The 17,937-nt window shown below is 44.1% G+C and overlaps 1 protein-coding gene across 4 annotated transcripts in view; it reads left to right on the top strand.

Moving 5' to 3' along the window:
* The window catches only part of CARD11 (caspase recruitment domain family member 11), a 213,319-nt gene that overhangs the window by 157,175 nt on the left and 38,207 nt on the right, over positions 1 to 17,937 (top strand). For all 4 annotated transcript variants that reach the window (XM_077275336.1, XM_077275337.1, XM_077275335.1 and 1 more), the window contains 4 exons: positions 6,408 to 6,511; positions 6,608 to 6,645; positions 13,621 to 13,753; positions 13,849 to 14,050. In XM_077275336.1, the coding sequence (XP_077131451.1) occupies positions 6,408 to 6,511; positions 6,608 to 6,645; positions 13,621 to 13,753; positions 13,849 to 14,050 (477 nt within the window). The remainder of the gene's footprint in view (positions 1 to 6,407; positions 6,512 to 6,607; positions 6,646 to 13,620; positions 13,754 to 13,848; positions 14,051 to 17,937) is intronic.

The following is a 17,937-nucleotide window of genomic DNA, read 5'->3' as shown; positions in this document are numbered from 1 at the left end:
GCCAGGACTATCTTTTCCTCTGCTAGGATTAGGTAGTTCTCCGGCTGGCGCTGGGCATCTAGGGATAAAAAAACGTAGGCATGCTACCCGGCCACTTCTAGTTGTGCGGCAGGTTTAGTTCATGGTCAGTATAGTTTCCATCTTCCAAGAGCTAGTTCTCATATATGCTGGGCTATGTTCTCTCGCCATTGAGAATCATGACACATCCACCTCGACCTGAAACGGGAGCGAAACATTTGGCTGACACAACACAGGGGCAGAAGAAAACTGACGCTTCAACTCCTGAAAAGCCTCAACGGCCGCAGAGGACCAATTGACCACATCCGCACCTTTCTTGGTTAAATCAGTCAATGGTTTAACAACACTAGAAAAATTAGCGATGAAGCGACGGTAAAAATTAGCAAAGCCCAGGAATTTCTGAAGGCTCTTCACAGAAGTAGGCTGAGTCCAATCATAAATGGCCTGAACTTTAACAGGGTCCATCTCGATAGTAGAAGGGGAAAAAATGAAGCCCAAAAATGAAACCTTCTGAACTCCAAAGAGACATTTAGACCCCTTCACAAACAAGGAATTAGCACGAAGGACCTGGAACACCATTCTGACCTGCTTCACACGAGACTCCCAATCGTCCGAAAAAAACAAAATATCATCCAAATATACAATCATGAATCTATCCAGGTACTTTCGGGAGATGTCATGCATAAAGGACTGAAACACAGATGGAGCATTAGAAAGCCCGAATGGCATCACCAGGTACTCAAAATGGCCCTCGGGCGTATTAAATGCTGTTTTCCATTTGTCGCCCTGTTTAATACGCACAAGATTATATGCCCCTCGAAGATCTATCTTGGTGAACCAGCTAGCCCCCTTAATCCGAGCAAACAAATCAGACAGTAACGGCAAGGGGTACTGAAATTTGACGGTGATTTTATTGAGAAGGCAGTAATCTATACAAGGTCTCAGAAAACCATCCTTCTTGGCCACAAAAAAGAACCCTGTTCCCAACGGTGACGACGACGGGCGAATATGCCCTTTCTCCAAGGACTCCTTTACATAACTCCGCATAGCGGCGTGTTCTGGCACAGATAAATTGAATAGTCGGCCCTTCGGAAACTTACTACCAGGAATCAAATTAATAGCACAATCGCAATCCCTATGAGGAGGTAGGGCACTGGATTTGGGCTCATCAAATACATCCCGGTAATCTGACAAGAACTCAGGGACTTCAGAAGGATGGGAAGACGAAATTGACAACAATGGGACATCCCCATGTACCCCTTGACAACCCCAACTGGATACAGACATTGATTTCCAATCCAATACTGGATTATGGACCTGTAGCCATGGCAAACCCAAAACGACCACATCATGCAGATTATGCAACACCAAAAAGCGAATATCCTCCAGATGTGCAGGAGCCATGCACATGGTCAATTGAGTCCAGTACTGAGGCTTATTCTTGGCCAAAGGCGTAGCATCAATTCCTCTCAATGGAATAGGATACTGTAAAGGCTCCAAGAAAAAACCACAGCGCCTGGCAAACTCCAAGTCCATCAAATTCAGGGCAGCGCCTGAATCCACAAATGCCATAACAGAATAGGACGACAAAGAGCAGATCAGAGTAACGGACAAAAGAAATTTTGGCTGTACCGTACCAATGGTGGCAGACCTAGCGAACCGCTTAGTGCGTTTAGGACAATCAGAGATAGCATGAGTGGAGTCACCACAGTAAAAACACAGCCCATTCTGACGTCTGTATTCTTGCCGTTCAGCTCTGGTCAAGGTCCTGTCACATTGCATAGGCTCAGGCCTCTGCTCAGAAGATACCGCCAAATGGTGCACAGTTTTGCGCTCACGTAAGCGTCGATCGATCTGAATGGCCAAGGACATAGACTCATTCAGACCAGCAGGCGTGGGGAATCCCACCATAACATCCTTAAGGGCTTCAGAAAGACCCTTTCTGAAAACTGCCACCAGGGCACACTCATTCCACTGAGTAAGCACAGACCACTTTCTAAACTTCTGACAATATACCTCCGCTTCATCCTGACCCTGACACAAAGCCAGCAAGATTTTGTCTGCCTGATCCACTGAATCTGGTTCATCATAAAGCAACCCAAGCGCCAGAAAAAACGCATCTACATTACGCAATGCAGGATCTCCTGGCACAAGGGAAAATGCCCAGTCTTGAGGGTCGCCACGTAGCAAAGAAATAATGATTTTTACTTGCTGAATGGGGTCACCAGAGGAGCGGGGTTTCAAAGCAAAAAACAGTCTACAATTATTTTTGAAATTCAGGAACTTAGATCTATCCCCAGAAAACAAATCAGGAATTGGAATTCTGGGTTCTAACATCGGGTTCTGAACTACATAATCTTGAATGCCTTGTACCCTTGCAGTGAGTTGATCCACACAAGAGGACAGACCTTGAATGTTCATATCTACATCTAACACTTTACGGGCCAGCTGTACTGTTATGGTGACCTGGTAGTTAGGAGCACTAGGAATGACCTGATGAGCAAACTAGTAATACAGGACAAGCTCTGGGAAGTGGGAGCTTTGCTGACCGCAACCCCTAAACCTATCACAACAACTAGAAATAGCCGTGGAGCGTACCTGACTCTGCCTAGACGCCTCTTCACAGCCTAAGGGCTAACAACCCTAAAGATAGAAAATAAGGCCTAACTTGCCTCAGAGAAATTCCCCAAAGAAATAGGCAGCCGCCCACACGTATTGACTGTGAGTTAAGATGGAAGTCACAAACACAGGAATGAAATAGGTTTCAGCAAAGGAGGCCAGACTTAACTAAACAGACTTGAGAATAGGAAAGGTATCTTTGCGGTCAGCATAAAAAACTACCAAAAAACCACGCAGAGTGTGCAAAAGAGACCCCACACCGACTCACGGCGTGGAGGTGCCACTCTGCATCCCAGAGCTTCCAGCTAACCAGGCAGAATCATGATAGCAAGCTGGACAGAAAAACAGTGGTAAACAAATAAGCTAGCAGGGACTTAGCTTTTGCTGGAGTAGACAGGTCATCTGAAAGATCCAAGAGCAAGCTGAACCAGTACTAGGACATTGACAGCTGGCATCAAGTAACGATCTAGGTGGAGTTAAATAGAGCAGCAGCCTAGAACTAAATAAAGTCAGCTGAGGAAGGAACCTCAGAGCCAGCAGCTCCACTCACAGCCACCAGAGGGAGTCCATGGACAGAACTCACCGAAGTACCATTCATAACCACCGGAGGGAGTTCGAGAACAGAATTCACAACAGTAGCCCCCTCATAGAGTATAATGCAGCCACCAATACAATATAATCTAGCCCCCATAGATTATAATGCAGCCCCCCATAGTATACAATGTTGCCCCCTCATGATGCAATCATCCCTCATAGAATATAAATTTAATACATAGAATAAATGTAATACATAGAATATAATGTAGCCCCCATAGATATAATACAACCCACCTCCCCATAGAATATATTGTAGCCCCATCAAAGAGTATTATGCAATCCTCCCTCATAGAATGTAATACAGCCCCCATAGAATATAATGTTGCCCCCCAGAGAATATAATACAGCCCTCCTCCCCATAGAATATAATGTAGCCCATCAAAGAGTATGATGCAATCCTCCCTCATAGAATATAACACAGCCCCCCATAGAATATAATACAACACACCTCCCCATAGAATATAATGTATCCCCCAACAGAATATAATACAGACAACACCCCCCGAGAATGGCCCCATAGTCCAGTACTCACTGATATATTTAAAAAAAACCACAATCCTCACCTCTCCTCGTGCCCCGCGCTACTCCCGGCTTGGCTCCGATTTCAGCGGCTGCAGTCTGCCCGGCACACAGCAGGTATGTGATGAAGTGGCGTCATCGCGCACCTGCAGTGTCAGAAGCAGAGAGGAATGATGGGAGAGGGAGCGTCAGCTGATGCTCTCTCCTCCATCATTGCTTTGAACTGTACCGGCATCTGACGCCGGTATAGTTCAATGCGTCGGCGCTGGCAGGGGGAGAGTCATCGCTGGCGGGGAGGAGTCAGCGCTGGTGGCAGGCGACTGGCTGGGGGCTCCTGGGGGAGCTGGGGCCCTAGGCAGCTGCCTGGTCTGCCTGTCACTAACGCCGGCCCTGAGGCCATGTCATAATTGGTTATCAGGGACAGGGTGAGGTGCCATGTGCCCACCAATAACATTGATTTTGAATGCCCTTTCTTCAAATGCATTCAAATATTACATGTCTCTACTTCACACATTCCCAGCCACCACATTTTTTTCAAAAATTTCAAAGCAGTCTTATGTGTTTTTACCACAAGGTGAAGCAATTTTCAAATTATTTGTTCATCAGTTGCTAAATTCTTTGTTCTTTAGTTGTGAAGCCATGCTGGGAGTTACAGTCCCCCAAGTACAGGAAAGTGATAACAGGAATTTAAAGGGAACCTGTCACCCCCCCAGGCGTTTAACTAAAAGAGCCACCTTGTGCAGCACTAATGCTGCATTCTGACAAGGTGGCTCTTTAAGTTCGGGTCCATGGCACTGCTGAAATAATAATTTTTGCAATTTGTTGCTCATACCGTGAAATCGCCAGGGAGGCAGGTCTTTCCCCCCCGAATCCAGATGCCTCACAGCCGTCAGTCATGGCCTCTGCGTGCCGGGTGCCGCCTCCTCCTTCAGTAGCATCCCCGGCACCTACGCTGTAAGTTCAAAGGGCAGCGCAACTGCGCATGCCCGAAAAAAAACAAACAACAAGCAATAGGCAATCAAAATGAGCAATATATTATATGTAGAGTTATCCATATTATCTCCCTACCAGCTCATTTGGGTTGGTGGGGGCTTGCTAAGTGTGGAAATCACTGACTATTCCACACTAGCTTTATTATTTATCCCAGATAGGGATAGCCTACAATGAGCGGGGGCGCCTTTACAAATACCCCCTAAGGTGCCAACCTCCACTGTTAGGAAGGGAAACAGAGTATTAGTATCTGTCTCCCTTAGTTATTGTGTTTTGAATATTAGTAATTTTGCTTTAAAATATGTGACCTTGATTACTCCACTGACAACAGCAGGCCTTAAAGAGAGCCTGTCATTAGGTCAAAATTGACCAGTTTTTCTCCTATTTTATTCCCTCTGCTCCTGGGAGTATTCAGTTATTTTAAATCAGCCCTACAGTTCTAGAGATATGAGTCTTTTTATTTAGTTCTAATTTTTGTAGTCTTTACCAAGAGGGTGTGGCTCAGAGGGTAATAATGCAGAGTTCCCGAAAGACACGCCCTCCTGGAAAAAATAGCAAAACATACAGTTCCAAAGATATGGACCTTTTTATGGTGGATTTCCATAAATCAAAATAGGAAATACTAAGGCGATCACCGAAAATAAAATGAGAACAAGACCTGGCCCTTTTTTTTTTAACCTGGTGACAGATCCTCTTTATAACCCACTGTCAGACCCTTATCTCCTCCACCTAAGAAAAACACAAGCAAAGCGTGCATATATATTGCGAAATTAAAAAGTAAAAGGGTCCTGAAATGTAACCTGAATATCAGAAAAATGCCTTTAAAGCTTACTTTTATTTTCAGGTAACATTTCAAAATAAGTTATTATGTGTGCATCGATTAGGAAGAGGAGTATTTCTGGCCATTAAATACATTGTATCCTGCATTTTTCACTAGTTTTACCTACTTACTCTATTTCAAATTTTCAGTTGTCTCTGAGCTAGTTCGTGAAGACGAGATGTTATGATGTGTTCTATACACAGCACACAGAGACAAGGATTCTTGGCCTTCTGTCTCTATGCAGCACATGTTCAGAAGAAAGTGGCAGAATGGGTGTGGATATTTCTGTGCTCCTCTCTTTCACGTTACTTCTCACTTTCATAGGCAGCTGTAATCTGACTTCTGATTGAGTTGGCATTTTAGATTTTTGCCATTTTTAACATTAAATGATGAGTTTAGTGGTCAGATGGCAGGAGATCATAAATTGAAAATTAAGTATATTTTTTGATACTATATATTACTAACTTTCTTGTATTTGTTCAAACTATTGCTTTTAGGCAAAATTGGTAACCAGTGAGCATTTTAAATATAAGTACAGTTGCAATAATACAATATTTTAAGCCTAACTTTATAGGACTAAACAGAAAACCACTTACTTAGAGCTCACTTTGTCTCATGTCAGAGTTATTACTAAATAAATGTTTTGGGGACATGTATAATCGTATGAAAAAACTAGTCCCCAATCACCACCTAATAGAACTCCTTTATATTCAGAAGTTGAAACTGCTCTGCCACCAGGAATTTATAGCTTGTCTTACTAAAAATAGAAATCACAAAATTCTCTACTTTAGCTGTTTTACCATAGAATACTGAGTCTAAGTCGTAAATGTATCATTTCTTGCAGCACCCATTGAAAAACCGTAATTATAGCATCATGTCTACAACACCAGAACCCCCTGGAAATGACTCCATTGTAAGAAGAAGCAAAGAAGATGTACCTGCGTACAGGTCAGAAGACCAATCATGCCATCAGACAGTGAGAACCTATCTCAGTCATAAACCTACAAAGGTTAACTAATTTATATATTTTTAATACTATTACAGCCCTGCTGATGAAGACGATGACAGCATAGAACTTGATGGTGAGTTTTGACATATGCACCATGTACTAGTGTACCCAGTAAATTTTCCCTTCTTTTGAGGTACATGCTGTCAGACTCTACATCCCCTTCTCCCAGGGCTGGACTAGCCATCTGGCAATTCTGGCAAATGCCAGAAGACCTGTCTGGTCATGGGCTGCCTTGTCTGCTATGTTGTTAACAGAATCGGTGTCCTCAAGACACCCATACTGTTAAGAGTTGTGACGAGCACAAAGTCACTGACTCTGTCTCAAACCCCAGCAGGTCACAGGTATCATTATAAATATTGGTCTTGTAGTAAATCTTGCGTTCCTCCACCCAGGGTAATATAGGGTAATATTAGTAATATGGTGCTTGGGGACAGAGCAGCATGGGCCTGTGTGATTTCAAATGCCAGGGCTGAATTTCAGCCCCAGTCCATACCTGCCTTCTACATGCGAGTGGAAATTATGTATCATTCTCCGGGTCCCTCCTATCAGTTCCTGGATCACTTTGACATCTGGCTTCCACATTTTCTCTCCTATGACATCCCCACCCTCATCATGGGAGACTTTAACATCCCCATTGCTTTTCCCCTTTCCCCATCTGCCACTCACCTTTTATCTCTAACCTCCTCCTTCGGCCCCTTTCACAGCTTACGAACTCTCCTACGCATGAAGACGGAACTCCCTTGACCTGGTCTTCTCCTGGCTTTGCTCAGTGCATGATTTTATCAACTCCTCTTTCCCACTCTCTGACCACAACCTTCTTTCATTTTCTGTAAAGAACTTTCGTCCCTATCAGGACACCCCCACTTTCCACAATTATAGAAATATACGGGCCATTAACACACAGAAACTTATGAAGAATTTGCAGTCATCATTGGCCCCTATCTCCTCCCTCTCATGCCCTGACTCTGCACTGAAACATTATAATGAAACACTGCAAAGTGCCCTGGATGAAGCTGCACCTCCTGTACATAGAACAACATGGCACAGATGGCGACAACCCTGGCACACGCTGCAAACATACTGTATCTTCTACAGCGGTGCTCCAGGTGCGCCGAACGTCTGTGGAGAAAATCCAATCTGCCTGAAGATCTCATCAATTATAAGTTTATGCTTCAAACATACAACTCTGCCCTTCACCACTCCAAACAAACCAATTTCAACACCCTCTTCGCCTCACTGTTCAATAATCCTAAACGTCTCTTTGACACTTTTCATTCCCTACTCAACCCAAGAGTGTGGGTCCAAATCACGGATCTCCACGCTGACAATCTGGCCAATTATTTCAAAGAAAAAATTGACCATATCTGACAGGAAATTTTCTCCCAATCCCCTCATACCATGCACTGTCCTCCCTACCCCACTGTATCTAGCCCACTCTCTGACTTTGAACCAGTCACAGAAGAAGAAGTGATCAGGCTCCTTGCATCTAGACATGCATCTAAAGCCACCTTTGAATTTTAGAAAAATAGGGTGACAGTGATACAGTGGTCAAATGTGTTTCCTGATCTGAACCCAATAGAACACCTATAAGGAATTCTGTACAAATAAGTTGTCCATCACTCTCCATCCAGCATCCAAGCTTTAACCCCTTAATCCCATATTACGTACTATCCTGTCAAGGTGACCTGGGACTTAATTCCCATGGACGGGATAGTACGTCACAGGCAATCAGCCGCGTTCACGGGGGGAAAACTGCTTTATCAATTTTACCAAACGCTGAACGGTATAAATGCCCCCCCCCAAAGAAATTCATGAATTGCTGGTTTTTGGTCATTCTGCCTCACAAAAATCGGAATAAAAAGCGATCAAAAAATGTCACGTGCCCGAAAATGGTACTAATAAAAACGTCAACTCGTCCCGCAAAAAACAAGGCCTCACATGACTCTGTGGACCAAAATATGGAAAAATTATAGCTCTCAAAATGTGGAGATGCAAAAAATATTTTTTGCAATAAAAGCGTCTTTTAGTGTGTGACACCTGCCAATCATAAAAGTCCACTAAAAAAAACCCGCTATAAATAGTAAATCAAACCCCCCTTCATCACTCCCTTAGTTAGGGAAAAATACAAAAATTAAAAAAATGTATTTACTTCCATTTTCCCATTAGGGTTAGGGTTAGGGCTACAGTTTGGGTGGGGGCTAAAGTTAGGGTTGGGGCTAAAGTTAGGGTTAGGATTGGGGCTAAAGTTAGGGTTAGGGTTGGGGCTAAAGTTAGGGTTAGGGCTACAGTTAGGGTTGGGGCTAACGTTAGGGTTAGGGCTAAAGTTAGGGTTAGAGTTGGGGCTAAAGTTAAGATCAGGGCTGGGGCTAAAGTTAGGGTTAGAGTTGGGGCTAAAGTTAGGGTTAGGGTTGGAGCTAAAGTTAGGGTTAGGATTGGGGCTAAAGTTAGGGTTAGAGTTGGGGCTAAAGTTAAGATCAGGGCTGGGGCTAAAGTTAGGGTTAGAATTGGGTCTAAAGTTAGGGTTAGGATTGGGGCTAAAGTTAGGGTTGGGGCTAAAGTTAGGGTTGAGGCTAGAATTAGGGTTTGGGTTGGGGCTAAAGTTAGGGTTTGGATTACATTTACGGTTGGGATTAGGGTTGGGACTAGGGTTAGGGGTGTGTCAGGGTTAGGGGTATGGTTAGGGTTATGGTTGGGATTAGGACTAGGGGTGTGTTGGAGTTAGGGGTATGGTTAGAGTTGGGATTAGGGTTAGGGGTGTGTTGGGATTAGGGATGTGTTGGGGTTAGGGGTGTGGTTAGGGTTGGGATTAGGGTTAGGGGTGTGTTGGGATTAGGGGTGTGGTTAGAGTGGTTTCCCCCCGCATATGGGGTATCAGTGTACTCAAAACAAATTGGACAACAACATTTGGGGTTCAATTTCTCCTCTTACCCTTGGGAAAATACAAAACTGACGGCTAAAAAATAATTTTTGTGGAAAAAAAAGAATTTTTATTTTCACGGCTCTGCGTTATAAACAATAGTGAAACACTTGGGGATTCAAAGTTCCCACAACACATCTAGATAAGTTCCTTAGGGGTCTAGTTTCCAGTATGGGGTCACTTGTGGGGGGTTTCTATGGTTTAGGCACATCAGGGGCTCTCAAAACGCGACATGGCGTCCTATCTCAATTTCAGTGAATTTTGCATTGAAAAGTCAAACGGCGCTCTTTCCCTTCCGAGCTCTGCCATGCACCCAAACAGTGGTTTACCTCCAAATATGGGATATCGGCGTACTCGGGACAAATTTCACAACAACTTTTGGGGTCCAATTTCTTCTGTTACCCTTGGAAAAATAGAAAATTGGGGGCAAAAATATCATTTTTGTGAAAAACTGTGATTTTTTTTACTTTTATGGCTCTACATTATAAACTTCTGTGAAGCACTTGGTGGGTCAAAGTGCTCACCACACATCTAGATAAGTTCCTTAGGGTGTCTACTTTCCAAAATGGTGTCACTTGTGGGGGGTTTCAATGTTTAGGCACATCAGGGCTCTCCAAACGCGACATGGCGTCCCATCTCAATTCCAGTCAATTTTGTATTGAAAAGTCAAACGGTGCTCCTTCCCTTCCGAGCTCTGCCAAGCACCCAAACAGTGGTTTACCCCCACATATGGGGTATCAGCGTACTCAGGAGAAATTGTACAACAACTTTTGGGGTCCAATTTCTCCTGTTACCCTTGGTAAAATAAAACAAATTGGAGCTGAAGTAAATTTTTTTGTGAAAAAAAGTTAAATGTCCATATTTTTTTAAACATTCCAAAAATTGCTGTGAAACACCTGAAGGGTTAATAAACTTCTTGAATGTGGTTTTGAGCACCTTGAGGGGTGCAGTTTTTAAAATGGTGTCACACTTGGGTATTTTCTATCATATAGACCCGTCAAAGTTAATTCAAATGTGATGTAGTCCCTAAAAAAATGGTGTTGTAAAAATGAGAAATTGCTGGTCAACTTTTAACCCTTATAACTCCCCAAAAAAATGTTGGTTCCAAAATTGTGCTGATGTAAAGTAGACATGTGGAAAATGTTACTTATTAAGTATTTTGTGTGACATATCTCTGTAATTTAAGGGCATAAAAATTCAAAAAGAAAAGAATGTCCAGCTTCACCGAATCCATAAAAAAGAGTTTTCTTTATTCACATACTATTGAGCATAGAGGATACAGACCTCAGCACAAGCCATATGGGTAAGAATCTCAACGCGTTTCTGGAGACTAAGCTCCCTTAATCCCTGAAACCATGATTAAGGGAGCTTAGTCTCCAGAAACGCGTTGAGATTCTTACCCATATGGCTTGTGCTGAAGTCTGTATCCTCTATGCTCAATAGTATGTGAATAAAGAAAACTCTTTTTTACGGATTCGGTGAAGCTGGACATTCTTTTCTTTTTGGACTTTATACGCCTGAACACAGCGGGTCCGTGCTCCCGAGGATTGGTTTATGCATCACGGGTGAGCTGGTTTATATTTCTTCTTTCATAAAAATTCAAAGTTGGAGAATTGTGAAATTTTCAAAATTTTCGCCAAATTTCCGTTTTTTTCACAAATAAACGCAGGTAATATCAAAGACATTTTTACCATTATCATGAAGCCCAATATGTCACGAGAAAGCAATGTCTGAATCATCAGAATCTATTGAAGTGTTCAGAGTTATAACCTCATAAAGGGACTCTGGTCAGAATTGTAAAAATTGGCCTGGTCATTAACATGCAAACCACCCTTGGGGGTTAAGGGGTTAAAAGAGATTTGCTTGAAGAATGAAAAAGATAGATGTTGCAATGTGTTGCCAACTTCCATGCCTAGAAGACTTGGTGTTGTCCTTAAAAATCAAACTTATACTATAGATGTTGTAGTTTTTAATGTGGTGTGTATTCATTTAGTATCAACTAACTTCATTAACCCCTTAGTGACGGAGCCAAATTTTTGAAATCTGACCAGTGTCACTTTATGTGGTAATAACTCTGCAACGCTTCAACAAATCCCAGTGATTTTGAGATTGTTTTTTCATGACACATTATAGTTTATAATAATGGTAAATTTAGGTCAATATGTTTTGTGTTTATTTATAAAAAATATAAAAAATTTGAGAAAAATGTTAAAAAATTTGCAATTTTCAAACTTTGAATGATTATCCCTTTAATCCAGATAGTCATACCACAGCAAACCATTAATAAATAACATTTCCCCCATGTCACCTTTACATCAGCACCATTTGTAAAATGTTCTTTTATTTTGTTAGCATTTTAGAAGGTTTAAAAATGTAGCAGCAATTTTTCATTTTTTCAAGGAAATTTACAATGTATTTTTATTTTCGGGACTTATCCATGTTTGAAGTGACTTTAGGGGTCTCATATACTGGGAAACCCCCAAACATGATATCATTTTAAAAACGGCACCCCCTGACGAATTGAAAACTGCTGTCAGGTAGTTTATTAACCCTTCAGATGCTTTACAGGAATTAAAGCAAAGTGGTATGACAGAAATGAAAAAGTGTATTTTTACCACCTAAATGCCGCTAACTTCTGAACAGATTACTACAGCTGTCAGACTCTAAGGGTATGTCTCCACGGTACGGATGGGCGGCGGTATCGCCGCAGCGGCGAAGCCGCTCGGCGCTAAGCCCCGCCCCCTTAATGGGACGCGATCATGCCGGATGTGTTAACTCTTCACATCCGGGATGATCGCTCTCTCCCATAGGGCCCTGTGATATGCCTTGCGGGGACGCTGCGTCCCCGCAAGGTGTACGGACATGCTGCGATCTGAAAAGACGCGCAGCATGTCCGTAGTCGCAGGGCCGCCGCGTGCGGGTTTCCACGCATAGTGGAGACAGGATTTCATCAAATCCCCTCCACTATGCAGGAACATCTGGACGCTGCTTGTTTGACGCTGCAGCGCTGCGCAGCGTCAAACAAGCAGCGTTTCCTGAACGTGGAAACATACCCTAAGGCCACTATTTGGTCGTGAATTGCCATGGCAAACATCAGGACCACAAAATCATGATCTGAGGGCACCGATTGGGATAAAGAGGAAGCCCCCACACTCTGTTAACCATTTATAATGAAGTAGTCACTATTGGCAGCAGCATCTAAGGCAGAGGTCCCCAACGTTTCTGACCTTGAGAGCCACATTCAGCTCTGAGAGAGGGTCGCGAGCCACATCCAGCCTTGAGAGAGGGTCGAGAACCACATTCAGCTCCTTCCCCCCTCACAATAGGTGCAAACAAAGCCCCATTATAGGTATAATGGTAACCAAAGCTTTTCCACAAAAATCAATCACCCCAAAGCAGTATACAAAGATCTAGGGGTTCCTACAATACCCCCAATTCAGTATTCTCCTGTAAAGAACTCCAAAGACACTGTCACATCCAGCTTCAAACACCTCCTCTGACAGGTGTTGTCATCTTGTCTCCAGCGTACCATACTTTAATAATCTCAAACCCCCAAGACCAGTATATGTGCATCCAAATCTGCTCTTCTGTACAGGGCTGCTCATAAAATTCACCATTTTGAGATGTGCTCTTCATACCTGTTTGCTAAAACTGGAGCTAATGCACCAAGCTGACAGACAGCCGCGAGCCACAATTCATGGGACCGCGAGCCACATGTGGCTCCCGAGCTACAGGTTGGGGACACCTGATCTAAGGGGTTAAACAGATTTGGACGGTGCAAACACTGATCGTGGCTAATGCAGCAAGTTGTCAGCTATAGTGCACAGCGGACAGCTGCTGGATTGTCACCTGTATGGGGAGGCTATTCTCAAATACCTCAGGTCAGTTAAAAGACGTATTGGCGGTCATTAAGGGGTTAAACCAGATTTTGTAATGCAAGTTATGTTACTAACCTTACTTTCGTGTCATGGGTTAAAAAATGGTCAGTGAGATATTGATTAAAATCATATTTTCAAAAGGGGGTGTATTCATTTATGTTGAGGACTGTGTATGTATGTGTGCATGTTTATGTTAACAACTTTTTTTCCAGTTTTTGCTTGTTAATTGTTGTGTTTTTATGTACTTGCTCAGATGAAATTCATGATCTCTTCTCCTGTGGACCTCCATCTATTCATTCATCATCATCTTCACATCAGTCAGAAAGTCTGGACATCTATGACCTTGAACAAGTTAATTCAATTTTTAGAAAATTTTCTCTGGAAAGGTAATGTCAGAATCTATACATATGTACAGGGCTTTTTTTCAGTTCCCACTACTTTACCTTTTATCTAAAGTCTGGAAATGTTTCTGGTGTTGCAGACCCTTTCGACCATCTGTAACTTCAACAGGACGAAACAGGTCCACAAATCACCAGGTGAACTACACAACACTAGATGGAGATAATCTCATGATGGAAATCTCAATAATTGGTGGTAATGAAAGAGGTATTTTCATCAGCTCAGTAAAGCCAGGATCAGGCTCAGAAAAGGCTCTTCTAAAAGAGGGACAGCAGCTTTTAATGGTGAGTTCAGCAAATAACTTACTGTAGAATTCAAAAGGGTTGTGGAGGAAAATAACTAAAGAACATGTCAGTATAAATAAATTCCTAAATACATTTAATTAGCATTACAATGGCCATCACCTTGTTTCACTGAGAGAAACCTGTCCTAGAATGTTGATACAGACACCTGTGAGCGTGTGCAGCATGAAGGGCCGCCATCCTCATATGCGCTCCACTAATACTAGTGAAGATACCAGAGGAGTTGAGGTAAGAAAAGGCAGCTCACACCTCTGTGTGCCTATCAGAATAGCAATATCAGTATCTCCATGTCCCGGCAGCGGAGCTTCCTACTGCACATGCTCACAGCCGTCTGTCCTGACTTTCTAGGACAGGTTTCTCTCAAGTGTAAAGCTGCTTTCACACTAGTGTCGGTACGGGCCCGTCACAGTGCGTCGGGCCGACGTACCGACGTATGCTGTGAAATAAATGCTCGACGTGGGCAGCGGAAGCAGTCTTACGACGCTTCCGCTGCCCCATTGCAAGGTCCGGGTAGGAGGTGGCGGAGTTTCGGCCGCGCATGCGCGGTCGAAAGTGGCGGACTCGACGCACAAAAAAATGTTACATGTAACTTTTTTTGTGGCGGCGGTCCGCCAAAACACGACGCAACCGTCGCACAACGGTTGCGACGTGTGGCAATACGTCGGTAATGTTTGTGTTGGTGTGATATGTTATGTGGGTATCATTTTTGTGTATATTTATATTTTACTGATTGTTCTCTTGTAGTATGAGTTATTTGCCAATTGATGAATAGCTGTTATTTGCCATCTGATATCAGCCCCCATATTCCTGTATTGTTATCTTTCCACAGGGTCAGTGAATAAACCTGTTTGCTAATATGCTAATGACATATTGAACTAGCTTGTTGAAACAATGACCCCCTGTAGTCAGGTGTGGGAGGCCTGAAAACCACCCCATCCTGTCTGAATACTCCTGGAGATAAGGAGAGGACAGGAGCTGGGGGAGATCAGATCCTGTGTGGAACCCATGATGTGAAGACAGCACGTCAGAGAGAGAAAGAAGGGAATATGGACTGTCATTCTCTGTGCTGGATTGTTGGACTTTTATTCGGTAACTGAACTGTATTCGTGTTCTGGAATATTTAATCCTTTGTGTGATGGATCGTATATATGGACCTTTCGTGTTTTGCCTAAATAAAGGTCTAGGAATTGTTCACTATTCTCTTGCTCTGTTGATTGTGTGATACCGGAGAAGGAACCCGTGACAACTGGTGGCAAGCAGCGGGATCAACAGAGCGTAACCTAATGGAGAACCACACACAGAGTGAGTACAGAAATTGGACTGTATCCAGTTTACAGGAGAGAGCCAGAGACCTGGGCCTGAACTACCAGGGACTGACTAAAGAGGCCTTAATCGATCTACTGGTGGGTGCTAGCCAGACCACCTACTCCTATATGTCTGAAGGAGGAGCACTGGAGATGAGGACCCCCACCCCAAAAAGCCAGTGGGTAGTGTGGTACGAAGAAGAGATGGCAGTTCTGGGCCCAGGCATCTCTCAGGAGTACAAGGAGGAGGCTGCCCGCTGGGCACAGCGGAGACAAGAAGCAATCGAGCTTGAAAGAGGGAGTAACGCAATGTGGAATGTAAACCCAACGATCCGGGAGCCTGTACGGATCACCCGAAAAGAGTTTAAGCCATTTGATGAGGCTTCCGGAGATGTGGAGGGGTTCTTCAAGGACTTTGAGCAGCAGTGTGCTGTGATGGAGGTGCCCCACTCTGGCTAGATGCGTTTGTTAGTGGGACTCCTGAACGGTAGCCTGCAGAGGCTTACCGAACCGACTCACAGCGGAATCGGGATTATAACATAGTAAAGCAGACTATCCTGGATTACCATGCTATCACCCCAGACTCATATAGGGCCAAGTTCCGAGACCTCCCATGCACTACGGGGGGATCGTTTAGGATGTATGCACATAAGATGTCCCAGGCATGTCGGAGATGGCTGGAAGCAGAAAGAGAAAATGCCTTTACTGTGGAAGATGTTATACAGGCGTTCCTTGTAGAACAATTTCTTGCTAAGTGCCCCGCAGAGGTATGGGAATGGGTCCGGGAGCGCACACCGTGCACCGTGGATAGAGCTGCAGCCCTTGCCGATGAAGCCCTCACTATCCGACCGCAATGGAGGAGGCTTCTGGACAATGAACCACGGCCTTTGACCGCGCCCCGAACCCCTCCGATTATATCTGCCCCTCCACCCAGCCGCAGGCCGATGACAATCACAGCTCACAATCCTGGGCCCCAACAGTTCCGACCACAACCTGGGGGTATCACAGAGAGGAGATGTTACGGGTGTGGGCAACCTGGACATTTGCAGTCTGGCTGTCCTTCAAGGATTGAGCGGGAGCCCCACCTCGTCCAGTACATCTTGTGCACTCCATCCCGCCTGAGGAAGAGCTACCACCACCCCCACCAGAGTGGACCACTGACCACGGCACCATAGATACCCCTCCTGGAGTGTATGGACTCCGGCCTTTGTCCATCAGAAATACACAGCAACGGCATTGCCACCTGCAGGATGTCTTAATTGATGGATACAAAGTGTCGGGATTTAGAGACACGGGGGCATTCCTGACTATCGCTGACCCCCATGCGGTTCGACCCGAGGCAATTCCCCAGGGCCCGGGAATTCCCATTGTCCTGGCGGGGGGTGTCCGCAAATATATACAGAGAGCTTTGGTACGTTTGGATTTTGGTTTTGGAGAAAAACTGTGTTGGATTGGAGTTATGGGAGGACTTCCTGCAGATATCCTCCTTGGAAATGACATTGGGGAGTTGCAAAGTCATTTTGTGGGAGCAGAAGGTCTGTGGGCCTCTCACTCTGAAAGAACAATCGGAGGGAGATATCGCAGATACCGTAACGCCCATCATTCCCTAAGTTCTAGAGTTCAGAGACTGTCTCGCCCAGCTATCTACCTTGGCTAATGAACATCAGCGAACGGCCCAGTTCAGTCAAAAAGCCTGGTATGACCATAAAGCCAGGACCCGGGAATTTATGGACAAGTGCTCATGATTATTGCAACCCCTTCCACTGTACAAGGAACTATAAACAGTTGAGCAAAGTGGACTAAAGTGAGCAGGCCAGAGGTCTGTGTAGACCTAATGGCGTGCTCACTTATTATGAGGGGGAGAGGTTGTGATGGTGTGATATGTTATGTGGGTATCATTTTTGTGTATATTTATATTTTACTGATTGTTCTCTTGTAGTATGAGTTATTTGCCAATTGATAAATGGCTGTTATTTGCCATCTGATATCAGCCCCCACATTCCTGTATTGTTATCTCTCCACAGAGTCAGTGAATAAACCTGTTTGCTAATATGCTAATGACATATTGAACTAGCTTGTTGAAACAATGACCCCCTGTAGTGCCTTAATCCACCAGGCACCTTTGTCAGGTGTGGGAGGCCTGAAAACCACCCCATCCTGTCTGAATACTCCTGGAGATAAGGAGAGGACAGGAGCTGGGGGAGATCAGATCCTGTGTGGAACCCATGATGTGAAGACAGCACGTCAGAGAGAGAAAGAAGGGAATATGGACTGTCATCCTCTGTGCTGGATTGTTGGACTTTTATTCGGTAACTGAACTGTATTCGTGTTCTGGAATATTTAATCCTTTGTGTGATGGATCGTATATATGGACCTTTCGTGTTTTGCCTAAATAAAGGTCTTGGAATTGTTGACTATTCTCTTGCTCTGTTGATTGTGTGATACCGGAGAAGAAACCCGTCACATGTTAGTCTATGGGGAAAAAACGCATCCTGCAGACAACTTTGCAGGATGCATTTTTTTCTCCTGAACGACGCATTGCAACGTATTGCAAACGACGCTAGT

Source organism: Ranitomeya variabilis, chromosome 7, assembly GCF_051348905.1.
Source record: "Ranitomeya variabilis isolate aRanVar5 chromosome 7, aRanVar5.hap1, whole genome shotgun sequence".
NCBI lineage: Eukaryota > Metazoa > Chordata > Amphibia > Anura > Dendrobatidae > Ranitomeya > Ranitomeya variabilis.
The sequence above is the reverse complement of the archived record's forward strand: the minus strand, read 5'-3'. Positions and strand labels throughout refer to the sequence as shown.